Here is a 27,500-nt window from a genome sequence, read left to right as displayed (position 1 = left end):
TCTCTCACATATTCCCCTTTTTTTCTGTCCTTGATCATATTTTACAATTATTCACTCATCCTGCAAGTTTTCTCGACATTTTGAAGTGTTTTCGAGATCGACCTCCGTCTTGTTTTGTTGTTTTCACACAGGCGCCCCCCTGTACGACAGCTCGTCCAACTTCACGGACCCCCAGACCCTGCAGCTGCTCCAGCACAGCCAGAGGCTGCTGGGTAACCTGCGCATCATCTTCCAATGCCTGCTCAGGGAGGCACAGGAGCTCACACAGAGAGGTAGAGCACACACACACACACACACACACACACACACACACACAGAGGTAGAGCACACACACACACACACACACACACACACAGAGCTAACACGCAAACATCCACACAGAGGTAGAGCACACACACACACACCAAGGTTAGAATAGTTTTGCTTTTTTCATTAGTTTTTATTTTTATATCGTTTTAACTTTTTGTTTTCAATTTCAGTTTAGTTTTGATTAGTTTTAAAGCAGGTTTGCTAGTTTAGTATAGTTTTTTTTTTTTTTTTTTAAATGCTTAGTTTTAGTTTAGTTTTTATTAGTTTCAGTATTAGTTTTAGTTTTGTTTTCTTCTGCGCTAGCCTGGTGAGACCATCCTGATCTCACAAGCTCACGTTGTTTCACTCTGTGTGAAACAAACCATCTGGCGCACGTCAGGTTACTTCTGCTCAGAGACACAGATAAAGAACATGGAGGATAGATTTAATATCCACCCAAAATACTAGGCTTATGTATGGAATGAAAAAGACAAACTAAGGACATTTTCTCTATAATTTTAGTTTATTTTAGTTAGTCTTGTAAACACACAATGCAGTTTTAGTTAGTTATCGTTTTTTTGTAAAGCCTAGTTTTTATTTTTATTTCAGTTAACTAAAATGTTTTTTCACACCTAGGTTTCGTTTTTTAGTTAGTTTTCGTGAACTATAATAACCTTGACACACACACACACACACACACACACACACACACACATACACACACACACACACACATAGAGGTGACACACAGATACCCTCTCTCAACACACGCAACAAGAGGTAACACTCGTTCCTTGTGTCTGTGTGGTGTGTCCAGGCCTGGAGGGCCTCCTGTCCAAGAGCATGGTGTCCAGCCTGATCTCCCAGTACGCCAAGGTGGTCCTGTGGTTCTGCCGGACCGGACTGCTGCCCGAGGGCTCAGGTGAGAGACCTGCATGGCACATTATTTGCTCAGCTTGTCAGCGGTAGGCTTAATAAGATACGGGGATCTATTTGGATTATTTAGAGAACAAGTACTCGTTCGGAAACACCAAAGAGTATTAGAAGCCTGTAAAATGGTATTTGGGACAGCTCTAGGATTGAGGATTGAGGTTTACATGTAGATTGCGTGTGGATGGATACCGTACGTACGTGGATAACGTATTCATTTACAAGAGGGAGGAGCCGAGGAACCAAACGTTTACATTCATGTAGGCGTCGTCTCCAGTTCCGCCATGGCAGACTTTAGAGCAGTTTTCCTGTGAGACTGAACTTGTGGCTGCAATTCCCCTCCCCGCCAGACGAGGACACTCTCCAGATCTCCAGGCCGTTTTACCGCTACTCCGTGATCAAGAGCTACTACACCATCCGGAGGGAGGAGCTTCAAAGGCTGGCCAAGTAAGTACAGCTACAGACCACGGCTGCGTTCCGAATCGCATACTTCTACTACTTACTACCAGTACCTACTACAGCTGCCCTTAGAAAGTACGTACTTTGCAAGCAGTAGGCATCCAATCGGGACATACTACCTTGTCATAACATTGGGCCATTGAGCCGACATCCGTCGCTGTCCATGACGCGACATTCGTCTACAGCTGTCGCGACTCGCACATGTGACGCACATTTCCGCTGCGCACAGGATTGTGGGTCAGAATAGCCAGAAAAGCCTGCTGGCTTGCATACTGCAAAATACGACCGGGTGTAGTAGGACATCCTGGTATTTTTGCCATACTGCATGTGGCATACTATGTATTGGGACATACTACATCCTGTTTTGGCATACTATATAGTAGGGTAGTATGTAATGCCATTTTTTGGACTAGGATTACACAAAATGAAAAGAAAATTTAGAATGAAGGCACCGCACTGCCCCCTTTTGGCTTTGACCCCCTTGTCTGTGCTCTCTTGAGCACCATAGTTTTTTTGTTTTTTTTGGGGCGTTAATTAAATTAACGCCTTACATTTTGCATAAATAATGCCTTAATTTTTGCTTAATTAACTGATCTAAATAACACATTAGTGGTGTAACGGCGTCTTCGTTTGTCTCCTCAGGGGGAAGTGGTGTGCGGACTGTCTGATGATTGACGGCCTGGTTGCCCAATGCGGGGAGCGCGTGCTCGACCTCTGGAAGAGGGACGAGGGCGGGACCGGCCAGTACCCGCCCCCTACGCTACATGTGAGAACCCAAGAGATGGAAATAGAATGGAAAATATAGTCTAGAAGAAATTCTGACATCATTCTGACAACACAATTCTGACAACATTTTGAATGTTGATATCTCTCTATCTCTCTCTCTCTCTCTCTCTCTCTCTCTCTCCCTCTCTCTCTCCCTCCCTCTCCCTCTCCCTCCCTCTCTCTCTCCCTCTCTCTCTCTCCCTCTCTCTCTCTCCCTCTCTCCCTCTCCCTCTCTCTCTCCCTCTCTCCCTCTCTCCCTCTCTCCCTCTCCCTCTCTCCCTCTCCCTCTCCCTCTCTCTCCCTCTCTCTCTCCCTCTCTCTCTCTCTCCCTCCCTCTCTCCCTCTCTCTCTCCCTCCCTCTCTCCCTCTCCCTCTCCCTCTCCCTCTCTCTCTCTCTCTCTCTCTCTCTCCCTCTCCCTCTCCCTCTCCCTCTCCCTCTCTCTCTCTCTCTCTCTCTCTCTCTCTCTCTCTCTCTCTCTCTCTCTCTCTCTCTCTCTCTCTCCCAGGCCTTGCTGGATATTTACCTCCTCCACGACATAGACGAGTCTGTCAAGAACGCCATCGTATCCTTCGTATAATCCCTCATAATTTGAGACAACAGCTGTGTTGGGAATCGCTCCCTCGTTCCCTCGCTCCCTATTCCCTATATGGGGTTCACCATGTAGTGAACTACCTAGGGAACGGAGGAAATGTAGGGTACATGCACTGTTCCCTGCAAATCAAGGTGAATTGTGGGTAATAAATAGTGGACTATATAGGGAACGAAAATTCCGTGGAGAATTCGGACACTACAAACAAAATGGCCGACGCCCTATATAGTGAATAGGGAGCGATTCCCAACACGGCTAACATTGTGCGTTATGCAGATTTTTGGACATTAAACAATAAAAAAAAAACAACAACGACCCTTGACCCCCCCACCCAGGTGATCTACCTGCTGCTGGATGTCATGTACTCGTTCCCCAACAGGAGCAGTGCCTCCGTGGAGTCGTTCCCCACCGCCTTCGCCATCCCCATCAGACTGGTCAAACTGGTGCAGGGCCTCTGGCTGCTGGACCACCACGACCATCAGGTACACACACACACGCACACACACACACACACACACACGCACGCACACACACACTAGGGCTGGGTTCAAAAAATCGATTCATCCATTCTGAATCAAATGATTCTGAATCGATTCATGAATCCCAAAATCGATCTTTTATTTAATGAATGAATGAATAAAGGAAGGAATGAATAGTTCATTCATTCATTCAATGATTCATTCATTCGTTCATTTTTGGAAATCAGTATTGATACCCAGCCCTAGTATTGATGTGTTGCATAACTTGGCAGTCATGTAATTAAGGTTACAGCTAAAAAAACTGGTTTTAGTAACACTAACCGAATCAATATTGAATCGAATCGAATTGAATCGTGATAATCGATTCTGAATCGGAATCGAATCGATTCTTGAAATTCGACTCGATATCCAGCCCTAACACACACACACACACACACACACACACACACACACACACACACTCACTCATCATTTTAGGACTCGCCATAAAAACACACCCCAGGACTCAGACGCCAGAGTACATACGCACACACACACACACACTGACACTCCCTCTCTCTCTCTCTCTCTCTCCTCCATCTCTTTTTCCCCCGACCCCGGCCCAACAGAACTCCCTGGAGCTGCTGCTGCACCCGTCGGCCTGGCCGTCCCCGTGGGCGTGGCACCACGAGCGCGTGCTGCAGACGCTGATGTGCCAGGGCCAGCACCAGGGGGCGCTGCGCTACCTCCACGCCGCGCGCCCCCTCCTCTCCTCCCTGGAGCAGACCAAGCTCTGCCTCTCCGTGCTGCTGCATAACCGGTAAGGGTGGGTGTGTGTGTGTGTGTGTGTGTGGGTGTGTGTGTGTGTGTGTGTACGTGTACTTCATACAGAATCTGTAATCTTCCAATGTCCCTCTCTCTTTCTCCGACCTCCCCGACCTGCTTTCCTCCTCCCCCCGCTCTTCCCCCTCCCTCCTTTCCTCCTCCTCCTCCCCTCTCCGTCCCTTCCTCCTCCTCCTCCTCCTCCCCCCTCCCCCCCTCCCTCCTTTCCTCCTCCTCCTCCCCTCTCCGTCCCTCCCTCCCTCCTCCTCCTCCTCCCCCCTCCCTCCCTCCCGCCTCCTCCTCCCCCCTCCCTCACTCCCTCCCTCCTGCTTTCTCCTCCCCCCTCCGTCCCTCCTCCTGCTCCCCCCTCCCTCCCTCCCGCCTCCTCCTCCTACTCCCCCTCCCTCCCTCCCTCCCGCCTCCTCCTCCCTCCTCCCATCTCCTCCTCCTCCCCCCCTCCCTCCGTCCCTCCGTCCCCCCCTCCCTCCCTCCTCCCTCCCTCCTCCTCCCCCTCTCCCTCCTCCCCTCCTCCCTCCCTCCTCCTCCCCCCTTCCTCCTCCCTCCTCCTCCCCCCCTCCCTCCCTCCCTCCCTCCCTCCCTCCTCCTCCTCCTCCCTCCCGCCTCCTCCTCCCCCCTCCCTCCTCCCGCCTCCTCCTCCCCCCTCACTCCCGTCTCCTCCTCCTCTGTCCCTCCCGTCTCCTCCTCCCCCCTCCCTCCTTACCCCCTCCTCCTCCCCCCTCCGTCCCTCCCTCCCTCCCTCTCCCTCCTCCTCCCCCCCTCCTCCCAGGTGTGTGGTGGAGTCCCTGGCCCTGCTGAGGCAGCAGGCGGTCGTCGTGGCCGTGGACGAGCTGCTGGTCTTCCTGTACCACGGCTGTCAGGAGCTGGGCCTCATGGAGGAGCTGCTCAGACTGCCGCTGCGCCTGGCCGAACAGGTAGGGGGCGCCACTCAACCCTGGCATGTACCTCTGTGTGTGTGTGTGTGTGTGTGTGTGTGTGTGTGTGTGTGTGTGTGTGTGTGTGTGTGTGTGTGTGTGTGTGTGTGAGAGTATCTGTGAGTGTGTGTGTGAGTGAGTGAGTGACCACTGCCTGGAATGTTTTGAATTGGTAAATTCATGACTGTATGTGTTTGATCTTTGTGTGTGTGTGTGATCTTTGTGTGTCTGTGTGTGTGTGTGTGTGTGTGTGTGTGTGTGTGTGTGTGTGTGTGTGTGTGTGTGTGTGTGTAGGACTGTCTGGAGCGGTTCCTACGGGGTAGCGGAGGTCTCCAGAACCGAGAGCTCCTATTGGTCCATTACCTCCAGCAGGCCAACTACACAGCAGCCCTGCAGCTCAACGATAGCCTCAGGAGCAACATGGTGGTACGCACACCAGGGTTATAATAGTTTTGCTTTTTTCATTTGTTTTTATTTTTATATTGTTTTAACTTTGTGTTCAATTTCAGTTTAGTTTTAATTAGTTTTAAAGCAGATTTGCTAGTTTAGTTTATTTTTTATTTTTTGATAATGCTTAGTTTTAGTTAAGTTTTTATTAGTTTCAGTATTAGTTTTAGTTTGTTTTTTTTCTGCGCTAGCCTCGTAGCCTGATCTCGTGAGCTCACATTGTTTCACTCATTGTTTCGCAAAACAAACCATCTGGCGCACGTCAGGTTACTCCTGCTCAGGGGCACAGCTAAAGAAATAATGGAGGATAGATTTAATATCCACCCAAAATACATTTTCTCTACAATTGTAGTTTATTTTAGTTAGTTTTGTAAACACACAATGCAGTTTTAGTTAGTTATCGTTTTTTTTGTAAAGCCTAGTTTTTGTTTTTATTTCAGTTAACTAAAATGTTTCACACCTAGTTTTTGTTTTTTAGTTCGTTTTCGTTAACTCTAATAACCTTGACGCACACACACACACAATTCAGACAACCTTACTATCTCAGAGAAACTTTAAAGCGTCCCACGAGAAGAGGGCTGCCCTATGAACGGTTCTGGTTCTTGTTCTGTCCAGAATGAGCGGGATCCCAAGCTGAAGGAGAGGTCCAACATCAGGAACTCCATCATGGACCAGTACGGCAAGGTTCTGCCCCGGGTCCAACGCAGGCTGGCCTCGGAGAGAGCCCGGCCCTACCAGCACCCCTCCACCATCCTCCGACAGGGTGAGTGAGTGAGTGAATGAGTGAGTAGGGCTGGGTATCGAGTCGAATTTCAAGAATCGATTCCGATTCACAAGGTTCAGAATCGATTATCAATATTCGATTCAATTCATTATCGATTCGGTTAGTGTTACTAAAACCTGTTTTTTTAGCTGTAACCTTAATTACATGACTGCCAAGTTATGCAACACATCAATACTAGGGCTGGGTATCGATACTGATTTCCAAAAATGAATGAATCATTGAATGAATTAATGAATGAATTAATTAACTATTCATTCCTTCATTTATTCATTCATTCATTAAATAAAATATCGATTTTGGGATTCATTAATCGATTCTGAATCATTTGAGAGAGTGAGTGAGTCCTTTGTTTTATGGCTGCTCATGGGAAAATCCAATCAAGTTTCCTCAAAGATCAATAGTGGGTGTACGTTTTCCCAACATCCACCTCTCCCTCCTCCCCTCCCTCCCATCCACCCTTTTCAGAATATAGACCATCCAGGTTGTGTTCTGATCACCTCCTTATCAATGACGATGTGAACTTAAGGAGGTGATCAGATCAGCAGTGAAGTCGGTTTTGACTATTGTAACTCCAGTCTGAATACGTTAGGAGAACTTTCTGGAAGACGAGTTGTTCTAGAAGAATCTAACTCCCTCCCCCCCTCAGTCTCTCGACCACAGCCGCTGTCCGCCGTCGCCAAGCGCTCGACCAATGAGAAGGTGATGACCAGGGCGGCGTTCATCAGCAGCGTGTTGACGAAGATCGAGGAGGTGTGGGTGGGCAGCGACCCCCTCCCCCCGGCCTCCCCGTTCAGCAGGTAAGAGACCACCCACCCCCTCCCACCAGCCCCTCCCCCATGGCCCCCGCCCCAGTATCTGGCTGCTTGTTGGGATCGTAAGGCAACAAAACTACAAATCCCATTGTGATCCAGTCTGGTTCACCAAGTTTAGGGTTCCAGGGGTGTAACGATACACTAATCTCACGATACGATACGCGATATTGGGTTGACGATAACGATACGATACACTAATCTCACGATACGATACGCGATATTGGGTTGACGATAACGATACGATACGATACACTAATCTCACGTTACGATACACGATATTGGATTGACGATAACGATACGATACGATACACTAATCTCACGATACGATACGATACACGATATTGGGTTGACGATAACGATACGATACACTAATCTCACGATACAATACGATACGCGATATTGGGTTGACGATAACGATACGATACGATACACTAATCTCACGATACAATACGATACGCGATATTGGGTTGACGATAACGATACGATACACTAATCTCACGATACGATACGCGATATTGGGTTGACGATAACGATACGATACACTAAGGGCAGGTGTGAAGCGTTGCAGTAGCGCTGCTGTTCACACCAGTAGTGCATTTCTCCACATTTCTACTCCACTACACTTTGTGAATTTAGAGCTTAACTGTTATAATATCATGGAGAGGCCTAGAGACAAAAGACATGTTTGTTACCAGCGTTGTGTAGCCAGCGTTCACCGATATACAATAAACATATCACAATATAGTTTTCACCTTGACGATATGTATTGTGACGTTTCTGTATCGCGATATATTGTGTTTAACGGCTGTATGTTTCACACAGAAGCATTATATTTAACTGAGAACATTTTTTCTCACCTGATTTAAACTACCTGACTGTTGAAACTGAATCTGAACCCGGTTTTCAGAGAGGGACATGAAAAGGTGAAGCGTTTCTAACATGATAATAATGGCTGCCTGTCCAACCCCCTCCCCCAGCCCCAGGGCCACGGAGCCTGGGTCCCCCAGCCCCCTGGACCGGCCAGAGGCCTTCCTAGGGACCCCCATAGCCATGACCACCAGGAGGAAGTCTCGGTAAGGAACACACGCTAGGAGCCCAATTGAGAATGGATAAGAAAGACTTCAGTTTCAACCCATTTGAATGTGTTTCACTTTTGCATGTTTTCCCTTGGATTTTATTGTCTTCTATATCCATAAATACAATCAACCAATCAATCAATTTAAAGGAGAATGCTCGTTTTTGACAACCTGGACCTTATTTACGACATATTATAAGACGTTGACTCACCGAGATCACTTTGGTGTAGTTCGGAGGCCTGTAGAAGAAATTTTAAATCCAGCGCGAGCCAAGTATATCCATGTAATGGCGGTGGTCGGGGCACCGAGAATGCAGCTTCTAAAAAATCTATTTTCTACCGCGAAACGGTTGTTTTCATCAATCTGTCTTTATGAATCGCTAGTTGTGCTTGCATAGAGCGAGGGCTTGTTGTGGTTTTTCACATGCCTCTGTAATATGATCTTTAGAAACGTCTTTAGAAACGGAAAAGCTTCCCCACTTGCTCCTGCACTGCATACTGACCTTAGATACTCCGCATGTACATGTTCAGCTGTTTAGCAGTGCATGATCAAGTTATATCATCTTTATTTGCCTAACTGGAGAATTTAGGTTGGCTAAAACTACATTAACTGATATACAACTATTCCAACTTTCTCCTCTTAACCCCCGACCCCCCCCCCCAGGCTCCTGGACCTGGTGGTGCACCCCTCCCCCCAGACTCTCCACGCAGAGGGCTCCCGGCTGACCCCCACCAGGAGGACCGGCCCCTGGGCCCCCCCCAGGAGCGTGACCAAGGCCCCCGAGCTCGGCCTGCTGCAGACCCCACAGGTGGTCAAGGTGAGGCCCTGGAGGGGACGGCCGGAGGGGGGGTGGTTTTTTGGCTGGACGTGCCTGACCATGCATAGACATTGTAAAAGAACATTATGAAATCGACCCTCTTTCTACCCTAATATAATGCCTTTCTTTTTATTTGTGACTGTCCGTTTGTTTTCTGTGTGTGTGTCCTGTTTGCGCGCGTGTGTCTGTTTGCGCGCGTGTGTCTGTTTGCGCGCGTGTGTCTGTTTCTGTGTGTGTGTGTGTGTGTCTGTGTGTGTGCGTCTGTGTGTGCGTCTGTGTGTGCGTGCGTGTGCGTGCGTGTGCGTGCGTGTGTCTCTGTGTGTGTGTGTGTGTCTGTGTGTGTGTGTGCGTCTCCGTCCCCCTCAGAGAGCGCGGGCCCTCGCCGCGTCCGTCCCCGTCTTCGCCGCCTTCACCCCCCAGTCCATCCTGCGCAGCAGCCTGCGCCCCACGCCCGTGGCCACGCCCTCCGCCTCCCCCGGCCGCTCCCTCAGCCCCCCGCCGCGCCCCAAGGAGAGCCGCATCACCTTCATCGAGGACGACGAGCTCCCGGGAACGGAGAAGGGCGCCATTCGCTGGAGCAACGGGGTAAGTGCGCCGTTCACAATAGCGTTGATTGTGTAGGGGGGGTACTGATGATATGAAAACACATTTACATAATATTATTTACATTTTAATCGTTTGGCAGATGCTCTTATCCAGTGCGACTTACGGCCGGTTAAGTGCCTTGCTCAAGGGCACATCGGTGGATTTTTTTTAGGCATTCTCTGTGTGTGTATGACACCACATTATAGCTTGTAGAGGAATATTGGGCCTTATTGCTTCCCTCTGGAATATGTAGAGAGTGGGTCGTATGCCCACCTCCCTTGTTCTCTGTAAAGCGCATTGTGTTGCGTCTGGGTATGAAATGCGCTCTACAAATAAAGCTTTGATTGATTGATTGATTGAGCATGGGGCCATTTCCTGTAGCTTGGCAGCCGTTAAGATTTAAAGTTAAAAAACAACAACATGGTCATTTTCTAGTCCTTTTTTAGTCCCGCCCCCATTAGTCTATCGATGACATCAGTCGAGGGAGATTGTTCAGTGCGTCTGGGGAACCAGCCCCATAGACTCTGCTGGTGTTAATGTGATCTGCGCCCACTGTGTTGACCTGCAGGTGGCAGCAGAGAGCGAGATCAGTCTGCTGACCCGCGGGTCTCCTCTAGCCAAGGCTGGTCTCAAGGCCTGGAGCGCACCGCCTCCCGAGGAAGAGGAGGAGGAGGAGGAAGAGGAGGAGGAGGTGCATGTCAAGTTTGTGCCGGTGGTTCGTGACCCTTCACCCCGGCCCCGAGACTCGGACGGCGGATCTTCCGTCCGGGAGGTCGCGGCGGAAACGGTGTCGCCGGGGCTCCTGCGGATGCCGTTGCCGGGACGACTACAGCTGTGTCTGGACACGAGCCTGACCTCCGTCCAATCGACGGACACCACCTTGGAGTTCCAAGACGCACTTCTTCCTGAAGACCTGGAGAGGGAGGAGCCTCAGCAGCCAGCCAATCGGGAGGAGGAAGTGGACCGCGAAGTGACGGTGAACCTGAAGGACCCACAGCCACAGGAAGTCCCGCCCACACTGGAAGAAGAGCCCGCGGCAGCAAATCAGCAAAGTCTCCACCCATCTTTGGAGGAGAAACGGGGTGAAGAACAGGAAGTTGTTCAGGAGGAAGGGGCCCACCGACAGGAAGTGGCCGTGGATCAGCTTCCTGTGCAGCGAGAGGAAGAGGAAATGGAAGTCCAAGACCAGGAAGTAACCCAGGAAGTAGAGGAGCCCGTCACCCAACTGACCCCTGACCTGGAAGTGGTTGAGGAGCCAAAGGAAAAGCAGGAGCTGTCTGAGGTCGTCACCTGCGAGGAGGAGAACACACAGCAGCCAGCCGAGGAGGAGGAGGAGGAGGAGGAGAGGACGCTACCAGGAGAGGAACGCCAGGAGGAGGAACCCATGGAACAGACAGGTGAGGGTTGCACCACCCTGTGAGGACGACCCAGGGGTGGAGGGTCAGAGGTTAGGGGTCAGGGCTGTTGATTTAAACTGCCTTCACCCTGTACGTCCGGCTGTCTGCTCTGTATAGCGTAGAGAGAAGATACCGTGTATATTTTTTATCGAACACTTGTCAACTTTCATTGGAATGAATGGGATCTTTTAATACATAGAGATGAAGGGAAAAACAGTGGGTGAATTATCACGCTTTAATTCAAGGTGCTCGGAGAAATTAGCACTTTTTGGGAAGAAAAACGTTGAGTTTTCTTAATTGTTGATGGTGATTTTGGATCAACAAAGTCAGTGATGGTGATTTTGGATCAACAAAGTCAGTGATGTTGATTTTGGATCAACAAAGTCAGTGAAGGTGACGGTGGATTGTGATCTCGCCCCCTCGCCCAGGTCTGACGGAGCTCGTGGAGCGCCATCTGTTTGAGGGCGACCCGTCGCCCCCCCCACTCGTACGCTCTGGGATACACACGGCCTCCGACGCCTGGACCTCCCTCGACGGGTATGTCCAGCGCACGCACACACACACACACACACTCTCTCTCACTCACACACACACACTCTCACACACTCTCACACACTCTCACACACTCTCTCACACACACACACACACACACACACACACCGGTGTGCACCGTTGATGCTCTTCTGTTCATATATTAAAAAAAAAAAAAAACTCTTGACAACTCTCTTCAACTCCTTCCCATTCTCCCTCTCTCCTCTCCTGTCTCCTCTCTCCTCTCCTGTCTCCTCTCTTCTCCTGTCTCCTCTCTCCTCTCCTGTCTCATCTCTCCTCCTGTCTCCTCTCTCCTCTCCTGGCTCATCTCTCCTCCTGTCTCCTCTCTCCTCTCCTGTCTCATCTCTCCTCCTGTCTCCTCTCTCCTCCTGGCTCATCTCTCCTCCTGTCTCCTCTCTCCTCTCCTGTCTCATCTCTCCTCCTGTCTCCTCTCTCCTCCTGGCTCATCTCTCCTCCTGTCTCCTCTCTCCTCTCCTGGCTCATCTCTCTCTCCTGGCTCACCTCTCCTCTCTTCTCCTGTCTCCTCTCTCCTATCCTGTCTCATCTCCTCTCCTGTCTCCTCTCCTCTCCTGGCTCATCTCTCCTCTCTTCTCTCTCCTCTCCTGTCTCCTCTCTCCTCTCCTGTCTCCTCTCTCCTCTTCTGGCTCATCTCTCCTCCTGGCTCCTCTCATTTCCTCTCTCCTCCTGGCTCCCCCCTCATCTCTCCTCTCTCCTCCTGGCTCATCTCTCCTCTCCTCTCTCCTCTCCTGTCTCATCTCTCCCCTCTCCTCTCCCCCTCCCCTCCTGTACCATCTGCTCCCCCCTGCTCTCATGGTCCTGATATCAGAGAGGAGGATCCCGCCCCCCCAGCGCTGACCAATCAGGAGCCTGTAGTGTCCGTCGCATTTCCAGACCCCACCGGAACGGACCCCCACAGTGAGTGACCCCAAAAGCACACAACCATCTGTCACTGGTGATTTTGGACCCCCAAACGGTGACGGTGACGGCGGGTCATAATCTCGCCCCCTCTCCCAGATCTGTCGGAGCTCGTGGAGCGCCATCTTTTTGACGACGACGCGTCTCTCTCCCTCAAACGCTCCGGGATACACGAGGCCGGCGATACCTGGACCTCCCTCAACAGGTATGTCCAACGCGCACACACACACACACACACACACACACACACACACACACACACACACACACACACACACACAGACCTCTTTTGAGACCCTTCTTCTACTACTTCCTCCCTATTCTCCCTCTCTCCTCGTCTCTTCTCGCCCGCCTCCACAGTGACCCGGATGTCAGAGGGGAGGAGCCAGCCCCCCCAGCACTGACTACCCAGAAGTCTGTAGTGTCCATCGCATCATCAGACCCCACCGGGACGGACTCTCACTGTGAGTCACCTCAATGCTAACAGCCAATTAATAAATCAATCAACCAATTAATACATCAATAGAGCTGATTAATAATTTGCCCCGATCAATGGCGCTATAATTCATTGTAACACAGCGTAGTTTTGTTGAATGAGCTAGTGTGAACGTTCTGAAGTCACACGCACGTCACATGGTTTATGAGATGACCTATAGGAGCAGGCCTGTGCATCAGCTGACCTCTGACCTTCGCCCTGCAGCTGTCGTCAGCCTCAACGATAGTGAGGAACTCCCTGCCTCCGAGGAGGAGGAGGACGAAGAAGAGGACGAGGAGGAGGAGGAAGAGGACGAAGAGGAGGAGGAAGAGGGGTCGGATGAGCCCGAGGAGGACGATGACGAAGAGGAGGAGGAGGAGGAGGAAGATTCCGGCAGCGAGGTGGAGATCATCGAAGAGGTGGCGGGGAACGGGAGGCTCCCCCCCCTGCAGCCACACCCCCACTACCTGCCCGGCCTATCGGAGCAGGACGCCGCCGTGCTCTCATTGGTCGCTGACGAGGCAGAGCTGAAGGTAAAGCAGTGGTGTCTGTCGAAGCGTGCTGCTAGTTGGCTACTGGTGAGCTGAACAGAATCGATTCATGAATCCCAAAAATCAATCTTCTATATAACGAATGAATGAATAAATGAAGGAGTGAATAGTTCATTAATTCATTCAATGATTCATTCATTCATTTTTGGAAATCAGTATCGATACCCAGCCCTAGTATTGATGTGTTGCATAACTTGGCAGTCATGTAATTAAGGTTACAGCTAAAAAAACAGGTTTTAGTAACACTAACCGAATCGATATCGAATCGAATTGAATCGTGATAATAGATTCTGAACCTTGTGAATCAGAATCGAATCGATTCTTGAAATTCGACTGGATACCCAGCCCTTGAATCTAACCCCATGTCTTCCCCCTGTGTCCTTACCCAGCAGATGGAGGAGGAGGGAGAGGAGGAGGTGGTGATGCTGAGACTGGGAGCCGGAGGAGGAGAGGAGGAGGAGGAGGAGGAGATCGGAGCCTGCTACACGGAGCTGAGGCCCTCCGCCACCCTCCTGGTTCCCCTGGAGCTCGTGGAGGACGAGGGACCCGACCCGTACCGCCACGCCCCGCCGGGCCTCACCCATCTGGGGCAGGGAGGCGAGCCGGAGGCCCCCGCCCCGGTCAACAGCAGCTTCTCCCTGACGCTGGAGGACGCCGACGAGGACGCCGACACGCTGCCCCTGGAGACGACGGCCGACCAGACGGACGCGGGGCCTCCGCCGGGGGAGGCGGCGGAGGCCGTAGCCCAGCCGGAGGGCGTCGTCCTGGGGCGGGAGGCGCAGGAGAGTCCCCCGGCGGCGGCCTTGCCCCTGGAGGACCAGGAGGCTGAGATGGACACTCTGGACATGATGGAGGACAACTGGGAAGAGACGGAGGCAGAAAGAGCGGAGGCAGCAAACGGGGTCGAGGCGGAGGCACCTGCAGAGGCCGAGGCAGCTGAATCTGAGGGAATAGAGGCCGAGGCAGTTGAATCTGAGGGAATAGAGGCTGAGGCAGCTGAATCTGAGGGAATAGAGGCCGAGGCAGCTGAATCTGAGGGAATAGAGGCCGAGGCAGCTGAATCTGAGGGAATAGAGGCCGAGGCAGCTGAATCTGAGGGAATAGAGGCCGAGGCAGCTGATTCTGAGGGAATGGAGGCCGAGGCAGCCGAGACTGAGGGGCTAGAGGCCGAAGCAGTTGAGAATGAGGAAGTAGAGGCCGAGGCAGCTGAGACTGAGGGGCTAGAGGCCGAAGCAGTTGAGAATGAGGAAGTAGAGGCCGAGGCAGTCGGGACTGACGAGTTAGAGGCTGATTTAGCAGAGGCTGAGACAACAGAGGCTGAGACAGCTGGGGCTGAGATGGAGGCACTGCAGGAAACTCCCGAGGCCACGCCTGCTTCTCCCGAGGCCACGCCTGCTTCTCCCGAGGCCACGCCCGCTTCTCCCCAGGCCACGCCCGCTTCTCCCGAGGCCACGCCCGCTTCTCCCGAGGCCACGCCCGCTTCTCCCGAGGCCACGCCCGCTTCTCCCGAGGCCACGCCCACTTCTCCAGAGGCCACGCCTGCTTCTCCTGAAGCACCAAATGACCAGGAGGAGCAGAAGGAGACGGAGGAGCCTCGGGAGCAAGACCAGGTAGAGGAGACAGAGACCATGAAGCCAGACCAGGTAGAGGAACCAGAGACCAGGGAGCCAGACCAGGTAGAGGAGCCAGAGATCAGGGAGCCAGACCAGGTAGAGGAGCCAGAGACCAGGGAGCCAGAGATGGAGGAGGAGGAGCAGCAGCTGAACGGAGGCGACCGTGAGCCCATGGAGGAGGAGGAGGAGGAGGAGGAGGCCACGCCTGGAGAGATGAGCGACGCCACCAACGCAGCTGCCTCCGACCCCGCAGACCTCCCCCCGGCGCCTCCTACGGAGGAGAACGGCCCCAGACAGAGAGACCAGCCGGAACCCGCCCCGCCTCCCATGACGGACGACGCCCCCGAGGCCGGCCGTGACGGGGAGCTCCGCGAGGCCAGACGGGAGGAGAGGGACACCGCCGAGGTCGGGGACGAGGCCGGGGCCGAGGCCGGGGTGACCCACCCAGATGAGGTGGTCCCATCCCCCTCTGTCCCGACTCGCAGGGCGCCCAGACGGAAGGCCGTCAGCTTCCTCTCCCCTCTCCAGGAGGAGCAGGGAGCGGAGGAGGAGGAGGAGGGCGGACATGTCCTCGCCCCCAAACGCGTCACCAGGAGCGGCCGCCACGCCCGGGGCTCCTCTGTCCTGGTCACGCCACGGCGCAGCACGCGCGCCGGCGACCGCCTGGCCCACGCACAACCTCACGGAGAGGAGGAGGAGAAGGAGGAGGTCCCGGAGGTCATCAGCGCCAAGTCCACCCCGGTCAAGCGGCGGATGCCACAGAAGGCCACGCCCAGGAAGGGAGCCAGGCGCAGCAGGAGCGACGAGGCAGAGGAGGAGGAGGAGGAGGTGCTAGAGGAGGTGTTAGAGGAGGAGGTGGTTCTCCCCGCTCCGGGCAGCACCAGGAAGACGAGGAGCGGACCCAAGACCCCTCTGACCAAGCCTCAGCCAGAGGACAAGGTCAACGGCGAGGAGGCGCGGCCCAGCCCCGGCAGGAGGTCGACGCGAGCAAGCGCGACCCATCGCAACCTTTACGCCCGAGAGGCGGAGGCGGTCCCGGTGACGCCGCCCCGGAGCAGGAAGAAGGCGCGCGGGGAGGGCGTCGCCGCCTCCGAAAAAAACGACGCCGCCCTCGCCGGCGAGGCCACGCCCCTCGGCGGCTACCGTCGGAGCACCAGAAGCCAGCTGTGGAACCACCAGGAGGAAGAGGTGTTCTTATTGGACACGCCTCTAGAGGTGGAGTCCGGGACCGCCGTGGCCGACGCCCTCATCCGGAGGCTGCGGGACGAGGAGGCGCGGGTGGAGGAGGAGGAGGAGAGGGGCGGCCATACGGTCGTGGCGGAGAAAGCTCTCGGCAAGAGGAAGTCGAGCAAGGAGGCCACGCCCCCGCCCTCCCCCCAGCCCCCCGCGGTGACCAGGGACTCCATGGTGCCGGAGTCCGACCAGGGCAGTCCGCCCACCGACTCCTTCCTCTACTCCCCCGCTCGGAGGACCACCCGAGGTAATAACACCCCCCCCCCCCCGAAACTAGGGATCCCACAGTGAGGATTTACCCCCCCCACCGGTTAAAGAGCAATGCTCGTTTCTGACAACCCTACCCAAAACCCCTCATTACATGTTATTATTCATTCATTCATTCCTTCATTCATTTCATTCATTCCTTCATTCATTCATTCATTCCTTCATTCATTCCTTCATTCCTTCCTTCATTCCTTCATTCTTTCATTCATTCCTTCATTCATTCATTCCTTCATTCATTCCTTCATTCCTTCATTCCATTCATTCCTTCATTCTTTCCTTCCTTCCTTCCTTCCTTCCTTCATTCCTTCATTCCTTCCTTCATTCATTCCTTCATTCCTTCATTCTTTCCTTCCTTCCTTCATTCATTCCTTCATTCCTTCCTTCATTCCTTCCTTCCTTCCTTCCTTCCTTCCTTCCTTCCTTCCTTCCTTCCTTCCTTCATTCCTTCATTCCTTCATTCCTTCATTCCTTCATTCCTTCCTTCATTCCTTCCTTCATTCCTTCCTTCATTCCTTCATTCCTTCATTCATTCCTTCCTTCATTCCTTCCTTCATTCCTTCCTTCCTTCATTCCTTCATTCCTTCATTCCTTCCTTCATTCTTTCATTCCTTCCTTCATTCTTTCATTCCTTCCTTCATTCCTTCCTTTATTCCTTCATTCCTTCATTATTTCCTTCATTCATTCCTTCATTCCTTCATTAATTTCATTCCTTCCTTCCTTGCTTCCTTCCTTCCTTCCTTCCTTCCTTCCTTCCTTCCTTCCTTCCTTCCTTCCTTCCTATGTATAAATGAATCAATCATGTGTCGGTCACCTAAGGGGAAATGGATTTGACCACCAGCAGCATAAAATCCCTCTTCCATAGAAGCAATATGTCCACCTCCCAGAGTACAGTCTATTTGAATGGATGCTATGTTCTCCACCCCTCAACCCTCCTTCCCCCGTCTCTCTGTGACAGGCAGGAAGACCGAGACGCCGGCTCCTCCCACCACGCGCTCCAGGGCCCCCCCCTCTACCAGAGCAGCCCCGCCCCCCACAGAGGTGAGCTAGACTCACAACGCAACCAAAACCTCCGGGCAAAATAAGCTCGTCATGATGGTTAGGCTATGGCAGGGTAACAAAATAATTCACAACCTTGCGTTTTTTACGTTTTTTGAATAAAGAATTTGTTTCTGTCCCCCCCCCCAGGACAAGAACCCGTCTGGGGACGAGGCAGAGAAAGAGACGGCGGTTTCTAAAACCAGAACAAGAACCAAGAGAACAACTAAGTATGTTTCCCCTCTGATAGCAGACTGACTGGTCTCTTCTATACTAGCGCTGGGTAGAATCCCCTTCTGTTTAAAGGGAGCGTTTGTTTGGTCGTTTGGATCGTTGGATTCAGCGTTTCCTCCTCCGGATTCTAATCCTGTTGAGTATGTTTGTATCTGGATGTGTTTATCTGGTTATAAGCCCTGTACTTTTGGGTATTATTGATAACATTTTGTCTCATCTCTCTCTCTCTCTCTCTCTCTCTCTCTCTCTCCCCATCTCTCTCTCTTTCTCTCCTCTCTCTTTCTCTCTCTCTCTCTCCCCATCTCTCTTTCTCTCTCTCTCTCTCTCCCCCCCTCTCTCTTTCTCTCTCTCCCCCCATCTCTCTTTCTCTCTCTCTCTCCATCTCTCTCTCTCCCCCCATCTCTCTCTTTCTCTCTCTCTCTCTCTCTCCATCTCTCTCTCTCTCCCCATCTCTCTCTCTCTCTCTCTCCCCCCCATCTCTGTCTCTCTTTCTCTCTCTCTTTCTCTTTCTCTCTCCCCATCTCTCTCTCTCCCTCTCTCCCCATCTCTCTCTCTCTCTCCTCCCATCTCTCTCTCTCTCTCTCCCATCTCTCTCTCTCCTCCCATCTCTCTCTCTCTCTCTCTCCCCCCATCTCTCTCTTTCTCTCTCTCTCTCCCTCCCCCCATCTCTCTCTCTCTCACCTCTAGGCCCAAAGCGGCCCCTGCGACCCCTCCGCCCGTTAAGGCCGACCTGATCTCCCCCATGCCCACCCCCGCCCAGCGCCCCCCCAAAGCCCCGAGGAGGGCAGAGGGAGAGGGGGACGCCGCCGCGGCCCCCGCCGCCCCGCGGATGAACCTCCGCCGCAAACGCATCATCGACAGCATCTTCCCCAAACCCGTCACCCGCCGGAAGAAGCTATGATGAGGACGCCAACCTAAGAGCTAGATTTCTATTTTAAGTTGATGCATAATGTAAATAGTTTTTTATCGTTATAAATAAATTGGAATAAAGTTTGAACTTTGTGGATTTTTTTTTGTTTTTGTGTGCAGAAAACATGATTAACTTGTCTTAAATGTCTTAAAATGACAATGTTCAATTCTGTGTGATGTTTTGGGAGAGATTTTGAAGACTTAGCACTAATTCAGATTCCGTTTGGTTCTATTTTTGTATTCCACATGGTGTGGTGTGTGTTGATGGTTAATCTGGCTGGTTTTAAACCCATGGCTTCTTCTGGAAGGCATACAGGCTCATATTCAGAGGACTGTACCTGGAATGTTTTACTTGATTGCGTTTCATCGATTGCTCTTTGAAAGTACGGTAAAGCTGAACTATTTCATGGAGATGCAATGTTTCTGTCTTTCTTCAGCTTTTGTGCGTTTCTGGGTTGATGTTTAAAATAATTTGGCCAATAGCCGATACCAATTTTTGTTTTGTTTCCCTTGTGCCAGAGAAACAAAAATCTTCATTATAAAAAAATATTGAACTTGTAAAGTCTTTGAGCCCTTCACACTATCTTTGAATGAGCAAAAATTCAAAACCACAATTCAACTACCTTTAATATAACCTTTCACATGACAAAGATTGTTGTCTAAGTCAGAGACTGTAAGTCTAGACCGCAAATAACTTCCCAGCTTTTACCAGTGCAAAATGAATGCAAAGCAGCATAAACATCAACCGCTATCATCGGTGAATCATCTTATTTGCCGATGGGTTCATCGCAGTCGGTGAATATCAGGTGATACCGATGTACGGACGATATGTAGGTGCATTCCTATAGGCTCATATATTTAATTATGATGACCGCCATACATTGCAGCAGTGAAGCAAACAGTAATACTGGAAAAGAGAAGATGAATATACTGTAATAAGAGCACCATAGGGGGCCTAGCTGCCCACCTCGTGATGTTTTGATTAACATGCTCTTGCAGGGGTGTAGTGATTAAAGAAGGGTATATTATAGGGTATACTGTAGCAAAAATTGTTTTTTACATTCATGGTGTTTAAAGAAGTGTGTATACTGTGTGTCCATGGATAAAGAAGTGGGTATACTGAGGGTCTATGGATAAAGAAGTGGGTATACTGAGGGTCTATGGATAAAGAAGTGGGTATACTGAGGGTCTATGGATAAAGAAGTGTGTATACTGTGGGTCCATGGATAAAGAAGTGTGTATACTGTGGGTCCATGGATAAAGAAGTGGGTCTACTGTGGGTCCAGGGATAAAGAAGTGGGTATACTGTGGGTCCATGGATAAAGAAGTGGGTATACTGTGGGTCCATGGATAGAGAAGTGGGTATCCTGTGGGTCCATGGATAAAGAAGTGGGTATCCTGAGGGTCTATGGATAAAGAAGTGGGTCTTCTATGGGTCCATGGATAAAGAAGTGGGTCTACTGTGGGTCCATGGATAAAGAAGTGGGTCTACTCTATATGTCCGTATACCCTCTACTACACCACTGTGTTCGGGCCATCGGCAGCTGAACCTAACGTTGACAGGCGGTTAGTTATTAGCTGCGATTGAAAGAAGAGCATCGCAAAGACCTAATTTTTCAAATGATTTATATCAATTTATATATTTTAAACCAGCAAAATAATCTTAGAAATTCAATTTGAAACAATGTATTTTTTATATTTTATTTATTTAGCCATGCCACAGCCCCCCTTTGAAAAGCCCTGACAAATACAGTACAACTCCATAAAGCCCCAGCAACAAAGCACTGGTCTGCAGGTAATGCAACATAACCGGGCGTAAGTGTGTCAGTGAGTGGGTGTGTACATAATTGATGTGGAAGTGAAAGGTAGGATCGGACGGTAGTCTCAGGTTTACCTGCCTCCTCTCCTGTCCTTCTCATCTGCGTTCAGCACACAGAAGTAGAACACACAGACCCTACATCTGTCTCTGCCTACCAGGTCTGGGAACGGTGGAGGCTCTAGTCGACGCATTTCTATCTGGAGGCGTGTTGCCTGAGTAGGCCTAAAGTGCATCTGCATCCCTGTGTGTACGTCTGTGCTTGTGTGCGTGTTTGCGCATGCGTGTGCGGTCTGTGTGTGTGTGTGTGTGTGTGTGTGTAGCCTAGCCGTACGCTGTCATCACCCTAATAGAACACACCCCGTCAGGGACATGAAGGCCCAAGCAGCAGCGGAGATGCAGGGGAAGGACTGTGTCAAAGTGGCGGTCCGAGTCCGACCCTTCAACAAGGTCAGTGGTGGCCGTGTGTGTGTGTGTGTGTGTGTGTGTGAAATGGTACTTGAATAGAATGGCCAGTCCTACATCCTTAAGGACTCAAATATGTTACTGTAAATTGACTTCCAGGTTGCTGGTTTTGGTAGCAGGAAGAAGGGTGAATGAACTGCACTTATATGGCACTTTTATCCAAAGCTCAGTTGGTAGAGCGGGTCGTTCAGTGATCGAAGGGTCGGCGGTTCGAATCCCAGCTCTGACTGTCCACATGTCGAAGTGTCCTTGAGCAAGACACCTAACCTCAAATTGCTCCCAATGAGCAGGTTAGCACCTTGCATGGCAGCTACCGCCATTGGTGTGTGAATGTGTGTGTGAATGGGTGAATGAGAGGCCATTGTAAAGCGCTTTGAGTGCCACTAAGGTGGAAAAGCGCTATATAAGTGTCCATTTACCATTTATACCCTCTCTCCTTCCTCTCTGCTCTGTGTCATTACATAAGTTATTTAGCAGACGCTTTTATCCAAAGCGACTAACAATAATTGCATTTAACGTAGGAAAAGCCAATGTACTACTACTCACCAGAACTCACAAGTGCATCTTCTTTCTAAAACAACAGTAAGAGCATAATCTAGTGCTGAAGGCAAAGTACAAGAACAGCAATCTAAAATACAATAAGTGTTTAGGATCTGTGGATAGGTGAAAAAGTGGAGTTGAAGATCCTGGATAGAAAGATCACGTCAAAGATTCACTTTGAAGGTGGATAGGAGGGAGGGATCGTCGAACCCACGTGCGGATCAGCTCCTGATGTCACTTCCTGTCCCCCCCGTCCCCCCAGAGAGAGCGCGATGCGGGCAGCCGCTGCGTCGTCTCCATGGCCTCCAGCACCGTCACCATCCAGGACCCCCGGGGCGGCCAGGGCCAGCGCAGCTTCTCCTTCGACTACGCCTACTGGTCGCACAGCGGCTTCGCCAGGGGCCGCTCCGGCCTCTACGTCCCCGAGGAGTCGGGGGGGCGCTACGCTGACCAGGTGGGGGGAGGGACGGGGGGGGGGAGGGGGGCGCTACGCTGACCAGGTGGGGGGCGGGGGGGGGGAGGGAGGGGGGCGCTAGGCTGACCAGGTGGGGGGCGGGATGAGGGGAGGGAGGGGGACTGACTGACTGACTGACTGACTGACTGACTGATTGACTGACTGACTGACTGACTGACTGACTGACTGAATGACTGTCTGTCTGAATGAATGAATGAATGAATGAATGAATGACTGATTGACTGACTGTCTGAATGAATGAATGAATGAATGAATGAATGAATGAATGAATGAATGACTGACTGATTGACTGACTGACTGACTGACTGAATGAATTACTGATTGACTGTCTGAATGAATGAATGAATGAATGAATGAATGACTGATTGAATGAATGAATGAATGAAAGCATGCGTCTCTCCCTCGGTCCTCCAGGGCAGCGTGTTTAAGGACCTTGGCGAGGGCGTCCTGGAGAACGCCCTGCAGGGCTACAACGCCACGCTGCTGGCCTACGGGCAGACAGGCTCGGGGAAGAGCTACTCCATGGTGGGCTACGGACCGAACAAGGGCCTGGTGCCCTCGCTCTGCCACCGGCTCTTCCACGCCATCAGGGACCACCAGGACACCCGGCAGTGCCAGGTGTGGGGGGGGGGGGGTGAGGGAATGGGGGACAATGGTGTTGGGGGTGGGTTAAGGTGAACGGGGGAGGATGAGGGTGTGTGTGTGCGTGGGTGTGTGTGTCAGTGTGTAGGCTGCAACAGTCACGGTTTATGTGATGTTATTCTTCAGGTCTTTTTCAGCATGTTGGAAATCTACAACGAGCAGGTGAATCGGTCATTTCTCACACCGGCGACACGCCTAACTTCCATACGTCACACGCTCGTGACAACTCTGTAACAACTGTCCCTCTCCCCCCACCCTCCTCACCCTTACCTCACCCCCCTCACCCCCCCACACTCCCCCCCAGGTGGTGGACCTGCTGTCCAGGGCGTCCCGGGCCCCGGGGGGCCTCAGGGTGAGGGAGGACCAGCAGAGGGGGTTCTATGTAGAGGGGCTTCACAGGGTCCCCTGTGACAGTGCAACACAGGTACAGCGTGTGCCGGTATCATCCGTATAATCTGGGTATAATCCGTATAATCTGGGTATAATCCTCGTAATCTGGGTATTATCCTTGTAATCTGGGTATAATCCTTGTAATCTGGGTATAATCCGTATAATCTGGGTATAATCCTTATAATCTGGGTATAATCCTCGTAATCTGGGTATAATCCTTGTAATCTGAGTATAATCCTTGTAATCTGGGGATAATCCGTGTAATCTGGGTATAATCCTTGTAATCTTGGTATAATCCTTGTAATCTGGGTATAATCCTCGTAATCTGGGTATAATCCTTGTAATCTGGGTATAATCCTTATAATCGGGGAATGATCATATATATGATTTGATAATCCTGATAGGTGAAACTAAAGTCTGAATCTACAAATCAAAAATGATGTAGTATCTATGATATCTTGTACAAATCTAATATTCTATAGCTATTATCTTTCATAGATAATCTTCCGTATCTGTACTAGTGCGCGTTAAATGCGATCGTGTGTGTGTGCCAGGTGGAGCAGCTGATGGAGCAGGGGGTGTGTTAAATGTGATCGTGTGTGTGTGCCAGGTGGAGCAGCTGATGGAGCAGGGGGTGTGTTAAATGTGATCGTGTGTGTGTGCCAGGTGGAGCAGCTGATGGAGCAGGGGGTGTGTTAAATGTGATGGTGTGTGTGTGCCAGGTGGAGCAGCTGATGGAGCAGGGGGTGTGTTAAATGCGATCGTGTGTGTGTGCCAGGTGGAGCAGCTGATGGAGCAGGGGGTGTGTTAGATGTGATGGTGTGTGTGTGCCAGGTGGAGCAGCTGATGGAGCAGGGGGTGTGTTAGATGTGATGGTGTGTGTGTGCCAGGTGGAGCAGCTGATGGAGCAGGGGGTGTATTAGATGTGATGGTGTGTGTGGGCCAGGTGGAGCAGCTGATGGAGCAGGGGGTGTGTTAGATGTGATGGTGTGTGTGTGCCAGGTGGAGCAGCTGATGGAGCAGGGGGTGTGTTAGATGTGATGGTGTGTGTGTGCCAGGTGGAGCAGCTGATGGAGCAGGGGACGCGCACGCGCACCACCGCCGCCACGCACATGAACGCTAACAGCAGCCGCTCGCACATGCTCATCATTCTGCAACTCAAACAGGTGACCCCTGACCCCTCACCCTTGACCCCTGACCCTCACTCCTCACCCTCACTCCTCACCCTCACCCCTGACCCCTGACCCTCACTCCTTACCCTCACCCCTGACCCTCACTCCTGACCCTCACCCCTGACCCTCACCCCTGACCCCTGACCCTCACTCCTCACTCCTCACCCCTGACCCTCACCCCTGACCCTCACCCCTCACCCCTGACCCTCACCCCTGATCCCTGACCCTCACTCCTGACCCTCACCCCTGACCCCTGACCCTCACCCCTGACCCTCACCCCTGACCCTCACCCTCACCCCTGACCCCTGACCCCTGACCCTCACTCCTCACCCTCACCCCTGACCCTCACTCCTGACCCTCACTCCTGACCCCTGACCCTCACCCCTGACCCTCACCCCTGACCCTCACTCCTGACCCCTGACCCTCACCCCTGACCCTCACCCCTGACCCTCACTCCTGACCCCTGACCCTCACCCCTGACCCTCACTCCTGACCCCTGACCCTCACTCCTGACCCTCACTCCTGACCCCTGACCCTCACCCCTGACCCTCACTCCTGACCCTCACCCCTGACCCCTGACCCTCACTCCTGACCCTCACCCCTGACCCCTGACCCTCACCCCTGACCCTCACCCCTGACCCTCACCCCTGACCCTCACTCCTGACCCCTGACCCTCACCCCTGACCCTCACCCCTGACCCTCACTCCTGACCCCTGACCCTCACCCCTGACCCTCACTCCTGACCCCTGACCCTCACTCCTGACCCTCACTCCTGACCCCTGACCCTCACCCCTGACCCTCACTCCTGACCCTCACCCCTGACCCCTGACCCTCACTCCTGACCCTCACCCCTCACCCCTGACCCTCACTCCTGACCCCTGACCCTCACCCCTGACCCTCACTCCTGACCCTCACCCCTGACCCCTGACCCTCACCCCTGACCCTCACCCCTGACCCTCACTCCTGACCCTCACCCCTCACCCCTGACCCTCACCCCTGACCTTGACCCTCACCCCTGACCCCTGACCCTCACCCCTGACCCTCACTCCTCCTGACCTATGGCATCAGATTTATGTAAAATCTGATGCCATACTGACCCCTAACTCCTGACCCTAACCCTACCCATGAACACTGACCTCTGTGTGTGTGTGTGTGTGTGTGTGTGTGTGTGTGTGTGTGTGCGCGCACGCACATCCTGGTCCTGCAGATCTTCTCCAAGGAGAGCATCACCAAACAGTCCAACATCAACCTGGTGGACCTGGCGGGCAGCGAGCGGCAGCGGGCGTCCGGCCTGGAGGCTGACCGGCTCAGAGAGGGCGCCGCCATCAACCTCAGCCTCACCACGCTGGGCAACGTCATCAGGTCAGCAGCCTCACCACGCTGGGCAGCGTCATCAGGTCAGGGTCATCGGGTCAGCAGCCTCTCCACGCTGGGCAGGGTCATCGGGTCAGCAGCCTCTCCACGCTGGGCAGCGTCATCGGGTCAGGCCCAGGCTTCGTCCAGGGGCTCGTCCAGGGGCTCATCCAGGGGCTCGTCCAGGGGCTCATCCAGGGCTCATCCAGGGCTCATCCAGGGGCTCATCCAGGGCTCATCCAGGGCTCATCCAGGGGCTCGTCCAGGGGCTCATCCAGGGCTCATCCAGGGGCTCATCCAGGGCTCATCCAGGGCTCATCCAGGGTCTCATCCAGGGCTCGTCCAGGGACTCATCCAGGGGCTCGTCCAGGGTCTCGTGCCATGGCCGTGAATTCCCCTCATCTTCGACATTCAACATGTCTGATCGTCTGGTGTGGTCTCCTCTCTTCTCTCCTCCTCTCTCTCCTCCTCTCTCTTCTCTCCTCCTCTCTCTCCTCCTCTCTCTTCTCTCCTCCTCTCTCTTCTCTCTTCTTCTCTCCTCCTCTCTCTCCTCCTCTCTCTTCTCTCCTCCTCTCTCTTCTCTCTTCTTCTCTCCTCTCTTCTCTCCTCCTCTCTCTCCTCCTCTCTCTTCTCTACTCTCCTCTTCTCTCCTCCTCTCTTCTCTCCTCTCCTCTTCTCTCCTCCTCTCTTCTCTCCTCCTCTCTCTTCTCTTCTCTTCTCTTCTCTTCTCTTCTCTTCTCTTCTCTTCTCTCCTCTCCTCTCCTCTCCTCTCCTCTCTTCTCTTCTCTTCTCTCCTCTCCTCTCCTCTCCTCCTCTCTCTTCTCCTCTCCTCCTCTCTCTTCTCTCCTCCTCTTCTCTTCTCTTCTCTTCTCTCTCTTCTCTCCTCCTCTCTTCTCTCCTGTCCTCTCCTCTTCTCTCCTCCTCTCTCTTCTCTCCTCCTCTTCTCTTCTCTTCTCTCCTCCTCTTTCCTCCTCTTCTCTTCGCTCCTCCTCTCTCCTCTCTCCTCTCCTCCTCTCTTCTCTCCTCCTCTCTCCTCTTCTCTCCTCTCTCCTCTCCTCTCTCCTCTCTCCTCCTCTCTTCTCTCTCCTCCTCTCTCCTCTCCTCTCTCCTCTCCTCTCTCCTCTCCCCCCCCCCTGCAGTGCTCTGGCTGATGTAGCGGTCGGTAGGAAGGTGGTCCACATCCCCTACAGAGACTCCGCCCTCACCAAGCTGCTCCAGTCCGCCCTCGGGGGCAACAGTCGCACTGTCATGGTAACCACGACACTCTTGAGTTATCGGAGTTATCCCTGTCTCCTCACCGAGTTATCATCCCTGTCTCCTCACCGAGTTATCATCCCTGTCTCCTCACCGAGTTATCATCCCTGTCTCCTCATGGAGTTATCCCTGTCTCCTCACCGAGTTATCATCCCTGTCTCCTCATGGAGTTATCATCCCTGTCTCCTCATGGAGTTATCCCTGTATCCTCACCGAGTTATCATCCCTGTCTCCTCATGGAGTTATCATCCCTGTCTCCTCATGGAGTTATCATCCCTGTCTCCTCATGGAGTTATCATCCCTGTCTCCTCATGGAGTTATCATCCCTGTCTCGTCACAGAGTTATCATCCCTGTCTCCTCACCGAGTTATCATCCCTGTCTCCTCACCGAGTTATCATCCCTGTCTCCTCATCGAGTTATCATCCCTGTCTCCTCACCGAGTTATC

General features: G+C 52.4%; 2 protein-coding genes across 2 annotated transcripts in view; both read left to right on the top strand.

The window, feature by feature from the left end:
- The window catches only part of ahctf1 (AT hook containing transcription factor 1), a 34,475-nt gene extending 15,468 nt beyond the window's left edge, over positions 1-19,007 (top strand). Inside the window, exons 15-38 of the mRNA XM_084460477.1 lie at positions 132-272; positions 1,106-1,210; positions 1,569-1,665; positions 2,320-2,443; positions 2,949-3,005; positions 3,368-3,514; positions 4,120-4,310; positions 5,100-5,244; positions 5,539-5,670; positions 6,307-6,454; positions 7,122-7,272; positions 8,265-8,360; positions 9,027-9,180; positions 9,547-9,765; positions 10,334-11,162; positions 11,591-11,699; positions 12,541-12,629; positions 12,729-12,834; positions 12,990-13,093; positions 13,330-13,637; positions 14,045-16,748; positions 17,724-17,806; positions 17,954-18,033; positions 18,725-19,007. Coding sequence (XP_084316603.1) covers positions 132-272; positions 1,106-1,210; positions 1,569-1,665; positions 2,320-2,443; positions 2,949-3,005; positions 3,368-3,514; positions 4,120-4,310; positions 5,100-5,244; positions 5,539-5,670; positions 6,307-6,454; positions 7,122-7,272; positions 8,265-8,360; positions 9,027-9,180; positions 9,547-9,765; positions 10,334-11,162; positions 11,591-11,699; positions 12,541-12,629; positions 12,729-12,834; positions 12,990-13,093; positions 13,330-13,637; positions 14,045-16,748; positions 17,724-17,806; positions 17,954-18,033; positions 18,725-18,938 — 6,533 coding nt within the window. The 3' untranslated portion in view covers positions 18,939-19,007. The remainder of the gene's footprint in view (positions 1-131; positions 273-1,105; positions 1,211-1,568; positions 1,666-2,319; positions 2,444-2,948; positions 3,006-3,367; positions 3,515-4,119; positions 4,311-5,099; positions 5,245-5,538; positions 5,671-6,306; positions 6,455-7,121; positions 7,273-8,264; positions 8,361-9,026; positions 9,181-9,546; positions 9,766-10,333; positions 11,163-11,590; positions 11,700-12,540; positions 12,630-12,728; positions 12,835-12,989; positions 13,094-13,329; positions 13,638-14,044; positions 16,749-17,723; positions 17,807-17,953; positions 18,034-18,724) is intronic.
- Positions 19,008-21,158: 2,151 nt separating this feature from the next.
- The window catches only part of kif28 (kinesin family member 28), a gene marked incomplete at both ends in the record, with an annotated part of 14,634 nt that continues 8,292 nt past the window's right edge, over positions 21,159-27,500 (top strand). The window contains 8 exons of the mRNA XM_084460476.1: positions 21,159-21,212; positions 22,030-22,221; positions 22,657-22,860; positions 23,011-23,046; positions 23,189-23,308; positions 24,333-24,440; positions 25,654-25,808; positions 26,939-27,050. Of these exons, the coding sequence (XP_084316602.1) occupies positions 21,159-21,212; positions 22,030-22,221; positions 22,657-22,860; positions 23,011-23,046; positions 23,189-23,308; positions 24,333-24,440; positions 25,654-25,808; positions 26,939-27,050 (981 nt within the window). The remainder of the gene's footprint in view (positions 21,213-22,029; positions 22,222-22,656; positions 22,861-23,010; positions 23,047-23,188; positions 23,309-24,332; positions 24,441-25,653; positions 25,809-26,938; positions 27,051-27,500) is intronic.

The sequence above is a fragment of the Borostomias antarcticus genome (assembly GCF_949987555.1).
Source record: "Borostomias antarcticus genome assembly, chromosome: 32".
NCBI classification, from domain to species: domain Eukaryota; kingdom Metazoa; phylum Chordata; class Actinopteri; order Stomiiformes; family Stomiidae; genus Borostomias; species Borostomias antarcticus.
This window is presented reverse-complemented; position numbering and strand designations above follow the sequence as displayed.